Source organism: Protopterus annectens, chromosome 1.part0 (genome assembly GCF_019279795.1).
Source record: "Protopterus annectens isolate FY-2018-M chromosome 1.part0, PAN1.0, whole genome shotgun sequence".
Taxonomy (NCBI): domain Eukaryota; kingdom Metazoa; phylum Chordata; order Ceratodontiformes; family Protopteridae; genus Protopterus; species Protopterus annectens.
Genome location: NC_056725.1, coordinates 1,887,163,704 through 1,887,178,985, shown reverse-complemented (window position 1 = coordinate 1,887,178,985; position 15,282 = coordinate 1,887,163,704). Strand labels below are relative to the sequence as shown.

General features: G+C 39.0%; 1 protein-coding gene across 1 annotated transcript in view; it reads right to left on the bottom strand.

Annotated features, from left to right (window-relative positions):
* Nucleotides 1-15,282, bottom strand: part of LMBRD2 (LMBR1 domain containing 2) — a 1,695,734-nt gene that overhangs the window by 768,748 nt on the left and 911,704 nt on the right. The window contains exon 9 of the mRNA XM_044069969.1: nt 14,713-14,896. Within this exon, the coding sequence (XP_043925904.1) occupies nt 14,713-14,896 (184 nt within the window). The remainder of the gene's footprint in view (nt 1-14,712; nt 14,897-15,282) is intronic.

Sequence of the window (15,282 nt, the reverse complement as noted above, 5' to 3'; positions counted from 1 at the left end):
ACAGACAGACAAAGTGGGGTGTTCACAGTACTGGACAGCAGAGACAATGTACATAGAGTTCACTGTAGCATTATCGTGTAAAGCTGAGCATTTGGAATTAGAAGTATGGAAGAAGTCATCAATATGAGAAGTTTCAGGACTAGAACAGTTAGGGAAGATTGGAACCCAGCTAAGTGGATACTGATTGTCTTACTGACAGGAAACTTTAATTTGACAACTTTAGTATGCAAAAAGTTGTATTCATGTGGCAGCTTATAAATAACAATGTTTGAGAAGGCTGAGGTTGGGACTTTTCCATATTTACAGAAACCCAAGTACAGGCACAGGTGAAGCAAGTAATCTCTGTCAGCAGGAAGGGACTGCATCAATGTAGCTGCCAAAATCCAATCCTCTAGATACAGGAATATGCAAAATCCTTTGAATCACAGACAAACTGCGACTACTGACAAGCATTTGACATTATTTTTCTGATTATTCACTTCTGTATTTTTAACATACTAATTGTGGAGCTTTTCTCCCTGTAACTCCACTGAAAAGGGGCAATTTTAAATTAGATGTACTATCTCAGTTAACAAATGGAAATAAATATATTATTATTAAAAATTAATTTGCCTTAAAGCTTCAAAAAACTCACTGCAAGAGGACGCAAGAGGCAGCAGGGCAAGATGAACCAGAGATGAGCTTCAATTTACAATACGACATTCATTCTTCAAATGATACAGAACCCTACTCAAAATGTTCAAATGCTAACTGCATTATTACACCAAATTCTTAATCATCTATACGATCCAGTTTACTTCTCTCTGACTCACAATATGGGATGGGAATCTGAATGCACCATTTGAGCGGTTTCCTGCAGAAATGTCTAGACGGTCTGGAAGTGGTTATCTACTTCATCACCAAAGCCAAGGAGATTTTTTCACTTTTGGCTAGAAATATCTCTATAGGTACTTTCATACCTTGTCAAGACTAAAGAGAATGTTCCTGCAGTGTGCCCATTATAGTGCAGTAGTGAAAAAAGCAGATGGTGAAAAGCTGCATGCTTTTTAAGAATCCCCTATATTAAGTGAGTTTAAAGGAACAATCACACAAACTGTGGCCACCTGTCTCCACATCCCCTTTTATTTAGGTAGTGGTAGCACAGTGGTTAGGAAAGGTATGTTATGACTTTAACAGTTCTGATACTTGTCACAAAGAAAACTATTAAGAGGCGACAGGAGGTCCTCTACACACCTTTCCATTAAGAATATATAAAGTCAATAATGAAGGTGGTCTATCAAAGTTAGATGGTCCAGCACAGGAAAGAAGAGCAGAACAGGTTTTAAACTGAACTGATAATCTGAGTTATGGCCACAAAGTTTAGCAATCTTCCAGGATGGGCTTGTTCTTAGGATTAATGAATGAGGTTTTAGCACCTTTTCTCCATGACCTACTGCAATTTAGCAAGGAATATCTAATATTCTGTCTATCCCACTGAAGTTGACCATTTTTATTCATTCTGCACTTATTCTGCTGGAACTGCAATGCCAGCTGTGGACTATCTGTGGAACACTTGTGGATTTGTTTCAATAAGTAAAAGTGTCTGTCTTCTAACACTGAACCTTGAAAAGTCACAGAATCAAAAGTAATCTCAGTATAAATTATCCATATCATCGTTACTGCTCAAGTCAAAAGAAGTTGTGGTATGACTGCGTGAAAGTCCACTTATTTGTCCAGCAGTAAATAGGCCGGATAATTCCTGGCATCTAGAGTGTAGCTGATGAAAAATAAGCAGCTGTATGGGTGATAATCTTGACTTCCTTTTGTTGACAGTGAAATACCGATACTTGAAAAACTGAAGCACAGAATCCCTGTCCCTGATCAGACTGCGCCAACTTGTAGCTACAAGCAGACAATCATCCAGGTAAAGAAAATGTACAAATCATTTCAGCTGCAATGTACTTGCCGCTACAATCATATAACCTAAGAAAATGTTTGGCACACAAATGAGACAAAGTGCAGGGCCCTGAACTGTTTGGTGACTCATTCCCACCAAGAAAAAAAAAAATAGCCTGCAATGTCTCCTGATCTTCGTGTGCAGAAAGATGTCCTGAAGGTATAACTAGCACATCTAATAATAAGTAAAGCAAAGTGGGATGCCTAATTGCAAGGTGGTCAACAGACACCAAGCTCTCCTATGACTAGTAGTTATCCAGGTCATTTTGTTGTACAATGGGTCTGATATATGCCCCCATTTTAGCTAAAAATAACATCAAATCCCACACCTTGTTGTTAAAGGGGATAGTCTGGATAGTTTTGGCTTTGTGGAGATTCACCACCCTTCTTTCTTGCCACTGTCTTTTAGTATAAAGGAAAGTCTGATGGTGAGCCACCAACTCCCTAACCTACACATCTACATGGTGACCATTAGTCACACCAATGTTTATGTGCAAACTCAGAATTCCACTCCAGCTGGAGACCTTGCAGGTTCCCCTGGCTCCTCCATGCCCCTATAAAGGTGCAGCTGTGAAAGGTTTAATTTCACATTTGCAGATGAAAGGGCATACTTTTTCTCTTTCATTGCCTTCAGACTATCCTTAAACTACAGGGGTACCCAGAAGGTATGCAAAGGTCACCTTGATGTCTTTATGGCACCCAGAGCAACTCAGTGTCTCAGTGTTAGGACCTCTGTCTCAAAGTTCTATGGTCCAGGGTTCAATTCTAACCTCCAGGCAGACACTCTCAGTGTTGAGTCTGATTTGTGATCCCCATGTCTGTTTGAATTTTCTCAAGATACACTGGCTTCTTTCCCCTTCCAAAAGTACTGTCTGACAAATTACACTAAATGGAACAGCTCAATTATCTTGTTAACAAAAGATAAGTAAAAATAACAAAAAAATGTCCAAATCAAGAAGCATGAGGTGAATTCAAAAAGTAAGGATGAGTTACAGCCATCCTAGCAACCCCACGTCTGGAGTCACAGGCTGTTTGGGCCACAAAACAGACTAATGCAGTTGCACTGGCTTCATCTAAATCATTTTTATTTTTATTTATTTTGCATTTGTTGACTGGGCTAGTCTAACTGGATATATGTCCATTTTCAGTAGAGGCCCGGGGAGAAAAGTTCCAAGACAGATAAAAACAGACAAGTTTTTTTTTTTTTTTGTTACAAAAAAAAACTAGACATAAATGCTATGTATAATCATTCAGAAATCACAGCACTCGAGTGAAAGAAACCAGTGACTTCATGTAAATAGTGAAGAATGCACTCATTCCATTTCAGTTCTCTATAGAGCATTGGACTTTCTGCCTGGAGGATAAAAAATCTTAAAACTGAGGAGTAGTGTTTTCAGTATCACTGCTGACAAAGTCAGGCATGGCTTGGACATCATCATAAAAATGATCTGTCCATGGATGGAGGGAAGAAACAATATTCCTTTCATAGTAGCAAGGTAACAGTATCATGGTGTCACAAGTTTTACCTAATGAGACCTCAAAAGGTGTCTTCCACAAGTGTTACCATCCAAAAGGGCCGCTCTAGGATGCAGCAAGCTTGTGAAGCTTTCTTCATATATATGACTTTATCTATGGGATTGCCTCCTTCCTACTGCATTATTTTTACATTCATCTCAGTTTAGAGTCATTAGGTGGAATTGCCAATAGGAGAGACAGTTTATCACCAAGGTAGATCATCCACACAGTAAGAGTGGTCAAATGTTGTATGCCATCCACCATCACAAAATAATTAAAATGCATCTTTACCTTAAGTGTGAGCAGCTTTAGTTTTCTGTTTGTTGTTTGTAGTGGTTTTGAACATACCTACTTAGAGCCGTCAATTAACTCTTTTCATCTAGATAAGGCTGACCTATCCCAACACATCAATAGTCATCATGAAGACATTATCTTCATCAAAAAAGCCAGAGGGAAGCATATTCTCCCAAGACACATAACAAATACAATCAAGAAGATCAATATAAGGCTCTTTCTTTGCTTATGTTAACTGCCATTACTGAGACCATGGCATTTAGCACACAGCTCATGACATTAAGTGCCCAATGAACAATGTCTCTAGAGTGACTGTCAGGGATGAAACTGGCCTGTTCAGAACCCAAAAGACTCTTAAGAAAGAAATAATGCATATAGTCAACACAGACCTATTAAACGTAGAGTCCTACAAAAAGAATGGAGACTGGTCTACATTTACCAGTAAATTCTCTCTGGAATTTGGCAGCACAGAGGCAATGTTATTGCATGAAGAGAGTGGACGGGTGTTTTATTAGACTCCAAATGAAACTTTTCTCCATAGGAAGATATCAAAAGACCTACTAAGCTAACAACTTACAGATATTCTCTGGGATACATCTGCTCTAGCACTCTTTATTTTCTTCATCTGCCTAATACAGCTCTATAACTCATCCAGTGTGAACAGCTGACACAACTGTTCCTTTGAAGGGAAAGACAGATGAGAAAGTGAGAAAGTGAAACAGTGGACAAATACAAGTTCACAGGTTCCCTGCTGGCAAAACTCCTAACCGTACCACCCATTCAGAGTTTGTCAAAGACAAGTTCACTATATCCTCCATGGAGCATGTTCTTCTCTGACTTAACATCAATAAGGGAATGTAACTCTCTTTCACTTGCCCACTGTTATCCATTTTGGTAAATGTTTACAGTCTGCAAAGAGAATGCTGTGCAAACTGCTGTCAGTGAAAGCAGCTGATGTACTCTAAGTTTTAGGCTAACACAAAAAAAAAATTTGCACACTGAACCCAACAAGATGTTGTTGTGTCTATATACTACTTGTTAACCTCCTGAAATTACAGCAATGTTTACTGACTGTTCAGTACTTCATGGCATTAGGCATGACCGACAATTTATAGGGCATAACAATGAAACATTTACTGTACAAGACATGAAAAAATGTTAAATTAACATGCTATTTATCTATATATAATAACAAAGACAAATAGTAACTAAAGAAGCCCAGTGCAATATTCATATGTACATGATGGAAAGATGATTCAATAAGTTCTGGTCAATTCTTCAAGATGAATGAATGAATGACTCTGGGATTTCCACAACCAATGACTACTTATTTATTTTTACATTTGTTAACTGGGTAAATATTCTGGTCTCAAGGCCCTTTTCAGGCATGACCCAAGCTCAGAAAGCATACAACAAAAACAACAGCTGTGTAATAGAACTCATACTGAAGGTTGAAGATAATAAACAAACAGAAAACAGTATAAAGCACTAAATATTAATAATACGCAAACATAAAATATTATACATAAACATAAATGTAATAATAAAGAAATGTCTTTATAATAAGTGAAGTACCTGAATCGTGTTTTCATTTTAATCATTCTAAGATTTTGTTAATTATTCAAACAGAGGAAGCAGGAATGGATTAAGAATGAGCCCACAGTAGAGACATTTAAGCAAACAGTAGGGGAAAGTAAAGACTGAAAAATTATGAAACTTCTTTAAGAAAAAATAAAGTCTCCACCTAATCTACTGACTGCAGATCGTCCAGTTCCAAATGAATAACCAAACTCCTTTACTGAATTAATTTTGAAGAAGCCAATACTGTGGGAAGAAATAGCCAGGGAATTGTTATGGTTAGGCTTGTACAGGCCCTAGGGCCGATAGCCTAATACCAAGCTATGAACCTATGAACCAATATCTCTCTAACAGTCGATACCCATCCAGAAGCTGAATCTGTAGCTGTACAGCACACAGCAAGGGCAAACAAATGCTTATTTTGTTTCAAATACTACAAGGCCCTCTGCTGGCATGTTACAGAAAATTAAATCAGTCAAACCTAGGTACACTGCCCTAGAAGAAAAAGCCACCTACAGCTTCCGATAGTAACTTAAAAGTCAGTCCGTTACAGCTTGAAGTCAAGCCTGGGGTTTTATAGATATTACAAGGCTATTGAGTCTTGCTATTGAGTCTTACTACCATTTATGCCTGGACAGTAACCCACCTTCGGGCTGCACGTCCTTTCTTTAGGAAGGCCATGCCAGTCAATCCTGGGTTACATTTGTGGATACCAATCCAGTTATCTAGGCTATGTCTGAAGGCAGTTAGTGACTCCCACTGTTTAACATGCAAGGAAAGATTATTCCAGAAATTTGGGAGGTGGTGGGTTATAAACCAGACCCTCCACCATATTTTATTTACCTGCTAGCAAAATTTCCATCCCTGATTCTAGTATTAGTCGAGATTTACTTTATCTTATTTTACATTTGTTTACCCAGTTGGTATACTTATCACAACTGACTATTTACAGGCACTACCCCGTAAAATAATTCACAAAGTAGAAAAAAAAAAAAGAAACAGAACAGAGAAGCAATAAGCTGTAAACATGAAAACAAAACAGTACAGAAAATAGCAATATATAAAAAAAAACTGTACAGTAGCAATTAGATGTAGCAACAGTTATGACAGAAATGCAAATTTTACAATTTATGTCATTATATTTCAGGTTTACATCATGGTGGAAATGCTGTGGAGTAATGAGAAACAGGGCAGGGGGTGCTGGGGGAGCTAGGAGCTGTTAGTAGTTGAGAGAAAGTAAGGCTACAGGTTGAAAGGCTCTTATATGATGTGGTCTGCTGTGTCGCAGTTTGGTTTGATGTAGAGTTTTTTTCTTCTCAACAATGATGGTGGGGAAGTGGAGGTGTAGTGCCTTTAGATGGTTGGGAAAGGATTCACACATTTTAGGAATAAGGATGAAAAAAGTATGGTTGGTGCATTGCAGCCTTGTTTGTGGGGGTTGGGGGTGTTTGGGAGAAGTGCCTGAGGTTGTAGCTCATGTTTTGAATAAGGTTTGGCCGTTAATGGTGGGAATGAGTCAGGCTGTAGAAGTCTAATGACGATAGGACCTTGTAACAGTTCTACTCTCTGCTGCACTGGGAACCATATTGGGCTTTTCCAAGGTTGAGGCAGTGGTGCTCAAGACAGGATGAGTTAGTGATGAAGCAACACATTTTGTTTTTAATAGTAATCCGTGTGGAGGAGCTTTTCTAAGAGGTTGTGGTTATAATGGGTAGTCAAGTTCACCCAGAAGTTCTTCTTTGCCTATAGTTGCCCTGGCTAGTTTTGTTATACAGAGTGAGATTTTTCTGTTGCAGAATAAGTGTGTTAACTTCTGCCCTCCGTTTTTCTGTATGGATATTGGATGCTAGTGATTAGCCTAGCCAGAAACTCTGGTATTTGAAGGAAATGGTTGTTTCTATCTGTGTGCCATTAAATGTGATAATATTGAGTGACTTAGGTAATTTTCAGTTCTTGAGTGGTGCCAAACAGCATGCTTTTTGTTGTTTTAGATTAAGTGCTAGTCTGTGATTAAAGAGCCAGAAGGGAGTTGAGGTCTTTTTTTGTAGTTGTGTTTTGATTGTAAAGTGGTTGTTGCTAGACCTAAAGAATACAGTGCCAGCACCACAAAGGATGAGTTGTAGAGTAGGAAGATCACGAGGTAGTTTATTAATGAAAACAGATAAGAGAAGAGGAACTAGGATGGAATAATGGGGTACTCCCATTGACAGAGAAAATGTACTTGCAGAGATACAGAATGTGCAGGACTTCCAGGTCTCTAACGTTATGCTAAGCAAAACAGAGAGCTCCCGTCAAAAGTCTATAAGACACTGAATAAAGGGACAGCCTAGGGACTTCCAGGTCTGTGCTCTTTTTGGTTAGGAAGCTTTGGGGTCTTTCTGATTGTTTGAAATATTTAGCAAAATACATCCTGAAACAGGCAGTGCACTCAGTAACTGGTCTGATCAATGTAGAGTATAAAGAAGTAACTAATTCTTTAGACTATGATGATATTCCTTTTGGCAATTAGTTGAGATAAACAAAATGACTTCCTGACATCTGTTGTCACATGATGGTCAAATATGAGGGAGTAATGAACCCAAGTTCTTATGTGCCTGACTACATTTTCATTTGTTAGTGGTATATTTTCCATAACTCCAAAAAGCACAACCAACAATGAAATGTTTAGCATCTCTGATCAGTATTAGCAAAAAACTACGGGCACTCATAAAATCGTCTAAGGCCAGCTTCGAGAGAAAAATTGCACAGGACACTAAGGATAATCACAAGGCTTTCTTTAGTTATGTTAGGAACCTGGGTGGGAATTCCCAGATATGCTCAGAATTAGTCCAAAATGACAAAAAATACACCGAACCCACAGACATTGCCAACATCCTAGCTGACAGGTTCAGTGCAAACTTCTCCCCCCTCCCCACCAAAAGGGCAAATATCTATCCCAGCAGAGTGCTGCCCCCCTGACATCTCAGATGCTCAGGTAAGAGCCGCCCTCTCCAAAGCAAAAAACACAGCATCAATGGGACCAGACGGTGTCCCGGGCTGCATCCTACATGAACTCCAAGAAGAGCTAAACCCAAACATAAAACTACTGTTCAGTCTCAGCCTTACTACAGGATATGTACCCAAAGAGTGGCGTACAGCAACAGTGGTCCCTCTCCACAAAGGTGGTGCCTCAACGGATCCTGGAAACTATCGCCCCATAAGCCTGACTAGCTTGGTCTGCAAAGCTATGGAAAGGATCATCATGGACCTCATAAATAAAGATATTGGGGACCTACAGACACTGGATTCTACCCAGTTCGGCTTTGTTAAGGGCAGATCCTGCCTCTTAAACCTGGTCGATTTCTTTGAAACAGTCACCAAGGCCATTAACGAGGGGAAGGTGGTCCACAGAGCCTACCTGGACCTCGCAAAAGCCTTCGATACAATACCCCACTCGGGCATTATAGATAAGCTCACCAGCTTAAATATAAACTCCTATGTTACTAGATGGGTTGCAAACTGGCTCAAGGACAGAACCCACATGGTTAGAATTGCTGGAGCCATGTCAAACTCCAAACCAGTTACAAGTGGCGTCCCACAAGGCTCAGTCCTGGGACCTCTCTTGTTCGGTATATATTTCTCGGAGGTACAGGCCAACACGGAAGGACTGTGGCTGACCAAGTTCGCAGATGACTGAAAACTGGGTGCCATAATCGACTCTCCAGCCAACACAAGCATCCTCCAAAAGGGCCTCATAGAAACAGGCAACTGGTGCCAGAGCCATGGCCTCAAGCTAAACTCCAAAAAGTGTATTGTCATCCCCTTTGGCAAAAACAAAATGCCCACAAATTACCACATAGGTGGTAATCCATTAAGTACAGAAGAAGTAATTAGGGACCTGGGGACCCAAGTTGATAGCAATCTCTCATTTGACAACCACATGGCCAAAGTGGTTAGAAAAACATTTTATATAGCCCACCTAATCATGAAGGGATTCACATCTAGATCAGGGGAGGTCATTGTGCCTCTTTACTCATCACTCATCAGGCCCATAATTGAGTACAATGGCCCCTTTTAGGATGTACCTTACCAGACACCTGCAGCAACTGGAAAGACCCCAAAAGTACCTCACCAAGAGGATCAAAGGTCTCAAACAGATGTCATATGCTGCCCGGTTAAAGAAACTCCAGCTCTACTCAGTGGCATACCGCCTGCTCAGAGGTGATCTGTGCCTGATGTATAAAGCAATGTCCAACCCGGAATTAATGGACATGCTGCACCTCAGAAAATCCAAATCCCATCGAGCCACGTGCTTGAGAGACTTGAACCTCAGCACTGAAATAAATAGGACATGCTGGAGGGACAGATTCATAACCCAGAGGCTCCCTTCACTCTGGAATAAAATCCCAGTCCAGGTTAGGCAGAGTCCCTCATTGACTCTCTTCAAGAGGAATCTTGATGAGTGGATGGGAGATCGTAGGTTTACCCCGGGTATCACTTCTGTGTCACTGTTAGACAGAGGCACAGTATACTAACCTCGAAAAAGGGCATAGCAAAATTAATTTAAAATGGGTGGCGAAAGCCAAACACACTCTGCCTAGGCTTATAAATGCCCTAGGGCAGATAGCCTAGTATGAACCTATGAACAAAAAAATCACCTCAAAGACACTGTCAATGTCCAAAATTTACTTTGACACCTTTCATTCCTCTAAGAAAAGGACTTCTTCAGAAATAATGAAACACCCTCAGTATAAAAACTAAGTACCCACCCAACAGGAAATGATGTAAACATTTTTGAAACAAAGAAGCACAAAAACAAAATACACATGATTGTTAAAGCACATAAAATCTGATAAATATTTATATTTAGTAGCCTGTAACCACTGTATGTTTTCTAAACAGTACTACCAAGGGAGGGTTGTTGATCAAAAGGAATTATACTACACTTTTTATCATTTAGTTTAGTCCATGTTTATTACGCCAAGAGTTTACTAGGGAGAGTTCATTTTGGAGGGTTTGGGTATCAGAGGGTGACTTAACCTCCAGCTTAAAGCCATCTGCAGACTTTGTTAGCCAGACATTTTAGCTCTCTGCTTAGAGATTTGAGAGAGAAATGCTAAAAACAAAGTCCCAGCAATGAGCCAAGACACTGCTGGTTACTTTCATACTTTCTGATAAGGAACCTGCAACTGCGGGTTCTGTCTTTCAGCCAGCTGGTTATCCATCTTATCACATATGGGTTGATTTTTAAAACATTTCTTTCTATATGATGCCAACATGGAGAATAGTGTTGAAGGCCTTTGCCAGGCCAAGATACACTGTGCAATCTGTGTGGCCACAGTCGACAGCCTCTGTACCCTTTTGAAAAGGTTACTAGGCTCTACCATTCATAAATCCAAACTCTTGGGGATCAAGTCTAATAAGATTCTTGATACTGTAAGTTTATGACATCAGGCATAATATGTTCCATGGCTCTGCAGCTGGGCATTTTAAAGTTGACAGGTCTATAATTACCTAGGTCAGCTGCAAGGCCATGCGTATGGAGGGGCATCACCACTGCGGTGTGTCAATCATCAGGATCAAAACTAGCAGCTAAGCACAGGATGAACAGTTTAAGACATGGGTCTATTAAAGCATGTGTAACACTATTATTTAAACAATGAGGTATATTGTCAGGTCCCATGGAGAAAGTATTTTTAGTTTTGGTTAGTACTTTCAGTAAATGATCTTTAGAGAAAACTGTAGTAGTAGTAAGGAATTCAGATATCTCAGGACTTTAGCTACAAGTGTTGGGAATGAAGTTTTTTGCATTAAATTTGTTTGCAAGGATACTGGCAACATCTACTGAGTCAGAATAGGAGGTGCCACTATAAATAAGTGATGGGGGTTTTGTTGGCTTAGGCTTCAGGGGCCCTATAAGCCTACTCAGTCACACATCACTGCAACTCTGACTATTGAAAAACCTGAGTGATCCATTGCTTTAAAAAAATTGTGTCATCCCTCCATGTTCTTTGGAATGCCCATAATCCAAATTTTCTGTATTTCCTTGATCTATCCATCCAAATATTCACTAACAAATGTATTCTGGCATGAAAGGAGCTCCCCACATGTCTCCTTTTCAGCCAGCTTGGCAGAGATCTTCCACAGAGAGGTAGCCCAAAAACATTTAGAGTCAATACATTGGTACTCACTGTGTCCCAACATTTGCTGCTTCCCAAACTAAGATTTAGAGAAAAAATGCATGTGTCAAAATTTAAAACTATAAAAGTTAAAGCTAACATGCTGTTTTAATGGGAAGCATGCCTTGAAATCCAAATTTAATTTTAAAGAAATAACTCAAAGTTTCTATAAAGTAAACATGAGAACAAAAGACTGACTGCTCAACAAAAGCAAACTATGAACAAACTGACACTGTGCCAAAGACGGTACACTCGGGACATGAGATAAAATTCATAACCAAGGTATGTAATAGAGGGCTAGTTCTCTGAGAATTTCAAATTAAATACCATAATTCATAACAAACAATGCACTAAGCTGGATTCTGTTTACACCAGAAGCTATGCAATGATCCGCAGCACATTAACAGCACTGCTAATACAATTCAAACGCAGTACAAGGGGAACAACAAGACTGCAGTTGCATGTCCCCAACCTGGGATGAAATAAGGTACACAATGTCTTCCACTGTCAGCATAATGCTATCCAACCATAAGGCAGCCCGAAAGTACAAAAAAACTAATTCATGTAACCTTCTGCCACTGCTGCTGGAGCACTTTTTTTTTTTTTTTTTTTTTTTTTTTGCAGATGCAACAACATACCACTAGGGTTGCCACCTTTTCAAATGCCCAAAATGGGACATTTTTGGTACAAATGTCAGATTTTGCATGCCAAAACATACCCATGGCCAGTACAAAGGACAGAACTTCACTTTTTTGCCTAAATAAAAGCGTATTATTGTAGCATTTTAGTTGCTTATTCTGTTTCTTATAACATTTAGGTGTTTCAGATACAGAATAACTGTTTTATGCAACTGTTACATAAAATATAGGAAATAATTTTGCCCTAAAATCTCAAGACATTTGCCATTTTTACAATTTTTTTGCACGACACAACTGCCCAAAGAGGGACTGTCCCTCGCAAAGTGGGACAGGTGGTAACCCTACACACAACACGCAACATGCATGTTCTTCTTTAAAAAAAGGTGAACAGGGCCATGAAAGATACTAATACAGTGAGAAAACGATTGATACCAGGCCATACTACTATGAAGAAATGGGTAATGATTTCCACATAAGCACAAAAGTTTATGAATTATGTTGTCCATTCGTGCGTACACTATGCATTCTGAAATTTGGAATTGTTTGCTTTGTATATTATCAAATACAAACACTGTAGGATCCCTCACATACATGCATGCATACATATATACACGGATTCACTTCAGAACACTGAAATATCATAATCTCGAAATTCAAAACACTGAGACCAAAATCTTGAAAATTCATTATGCTGAAAGCTCATTATGGTGAAAGTTCACAATGTCAAATGTTAGAATGTTGAATTGGCTGTGTAAACACTGTTATGATGTGCAAATTGTTTGCTGTGGCTTTAAGACAAGTCATGTTGTAGTACAGTAAATAAGAAGGGAACATGACTAAGGTTACCTGTGAAAAGTATCGGAGAGTTATATAGTAATGTGTAGTGTTTTAGCAGTGAAGTAGTGTTTCTAAGAGACGGTTGAGGAAAGTTTTTTACAATTTAAACAGGCAAACATGAAGCGCGGAATGATATGTTTGCCATTTTGTTCTGTGATCTCGGAATTGATATATTTAAGTAGCAGGGGGTGTGGCGGGTGCAGGGGCCCAATTATATTTGGAGAAGTTTAATACAGTTTGTTTTTTTATTTGTTTCTGTATGTTGTTCTGGTGGAATATACTAAATGTTGGTTTCCTATGTATAATTTTCTGGTTTCGGTGCCAATGTTTTGAATTTGGTATTTCAATGTTCTGAAGTGACCACACACACACACACAGACACACAGACACACAGACACACACACACAGACACACAGACACACACACACAGACACACAGACACACACACACACACACACACACACACACACACACACACACACACACACACACACAGACACAGACACACAATCAGAGATGTCATTGCTTTTAAGTTTTTTGTGATATTATTGGCAGTAAAGCAGTCCTTTTTTAAGTTTAAGTTTTATTTTTATTGCTACTACTACTCCTCTGTGGTTGTCTAGCCTTGGTGTTTTTTGCAGTTCGTATTGTTCTACTTGGCTACCTCTCTGTCCATTGTTGTGATGTACACAAGAAAGTGAATGTGGGTCTGTGATACACTGATCAAAGCCACAAAAATCAAGGACAGATCAAAACCTCTCTGCACATGATGTCATACTGTGAACCACCCTTTACACTGTGCACTTTGCAATGCTCATAGTGGTGTGCACACATCACATCATGGTAGCATGTGCATAAATACAGCTGTGAAAACACCAAAGGAACAAATGAAATGCAGATGGAACATGGAACAGCCTCTGCACAATTACACTCATTAATAATGGGTAAAATGGACCCCACAGAACGACTGAAATGCAATGCATATAGACTGCTATACTACATTCATCTGCAGTCAGTTTACAGCCTCCAAAATCCTGATTTAGCTGTCCATCCCTCATCCACACAAATATACAAATGTGAATATGTTTGTCAGTGTGAGTATGTGTATGTGCGTGTGCATTCGAGTGCCACATTATAAAGTATAACACTACCAGACACAGTGCTACTGGGCTACATTTTTATCTTCCATAAAGATAACACACACACACAGACACACAGACACACTCACTCACTCACCCCAGTGGTTAGATTTTACAACCCTTTCACCAAGTTTAGGTTTCAACACCTCAGTGCATGGAATGCTGCCCATCCCAACAGCTTTAAAGTATATTTAACAGGGTGCTGTGGCTGCCATGCTTTATGTCCTGCAATTATGTCTGATGGTCCACATATGAAATTACAGCAATCTATTGTTGCAGCTTAAAGTGTCCTCAGCATACTCACTATGCACTGTATTCACTGAGTACAGCAGAATTCACAGGCTGACTTGGTTCATGAATATTGCTCACAGCAGTACTACACACTAGATATGATCACCTGTGAGACTACTACTTACACCAGACCATATATGTGACTATCCCTGCTCAAAATTACATACAGATTGACTAGGTTTACTCTCATGATAACTTGGACAGAAAAAAGTTCTTAAATCTTTAGTATTTGAAGTCACTTACTGTAGCTCACTAAAGGACAATTCATGAATTTACATTAAAAAATGAGTATAACAGTAAATACTATTACATTTAATATTAACTTACCAACAGCTGGGCTATAGACATAGTGTGAAAACCAGCCTTGGGGTTCTTCTGCCTGAAAAGTATGAACAAACTGACGGGTGGCACTAGTCTCATTTTTTGCTACATCTTCCAAGTGGAAAGCTTGCTCTAAAAGAATTCTCCACTGAACCTGGGTGCGGTTATGCCTCTGTACTGCATAGTTCACCTAAACATAAAGTTACAAGAATTTGGTTATTTCAAACATTATTTCGCAAAGATATATATATATATATATATATATATATATATATATATATATATATATATGTGTGTGTGTGTGTGAGTATATATATATATATATATATATATATATATATATATATATATATTATATATGCCTTTTACATTACTTCAGAGAGTCATTTAACAATTATAACACCTCTAAAATGTTATAAGCATACACATTTTGTATAAAGCAAAGTCCTGTCTTCCATCATAACAAGAATTTGAATGAAGACGGTCTATTAATGAGAGTTTGTATCGTTTATTGCAACAGTGCTTCTGAAACTTGTTTTTACATTAGGGACTTTCAGGATGGCAGCTAGTAAACGA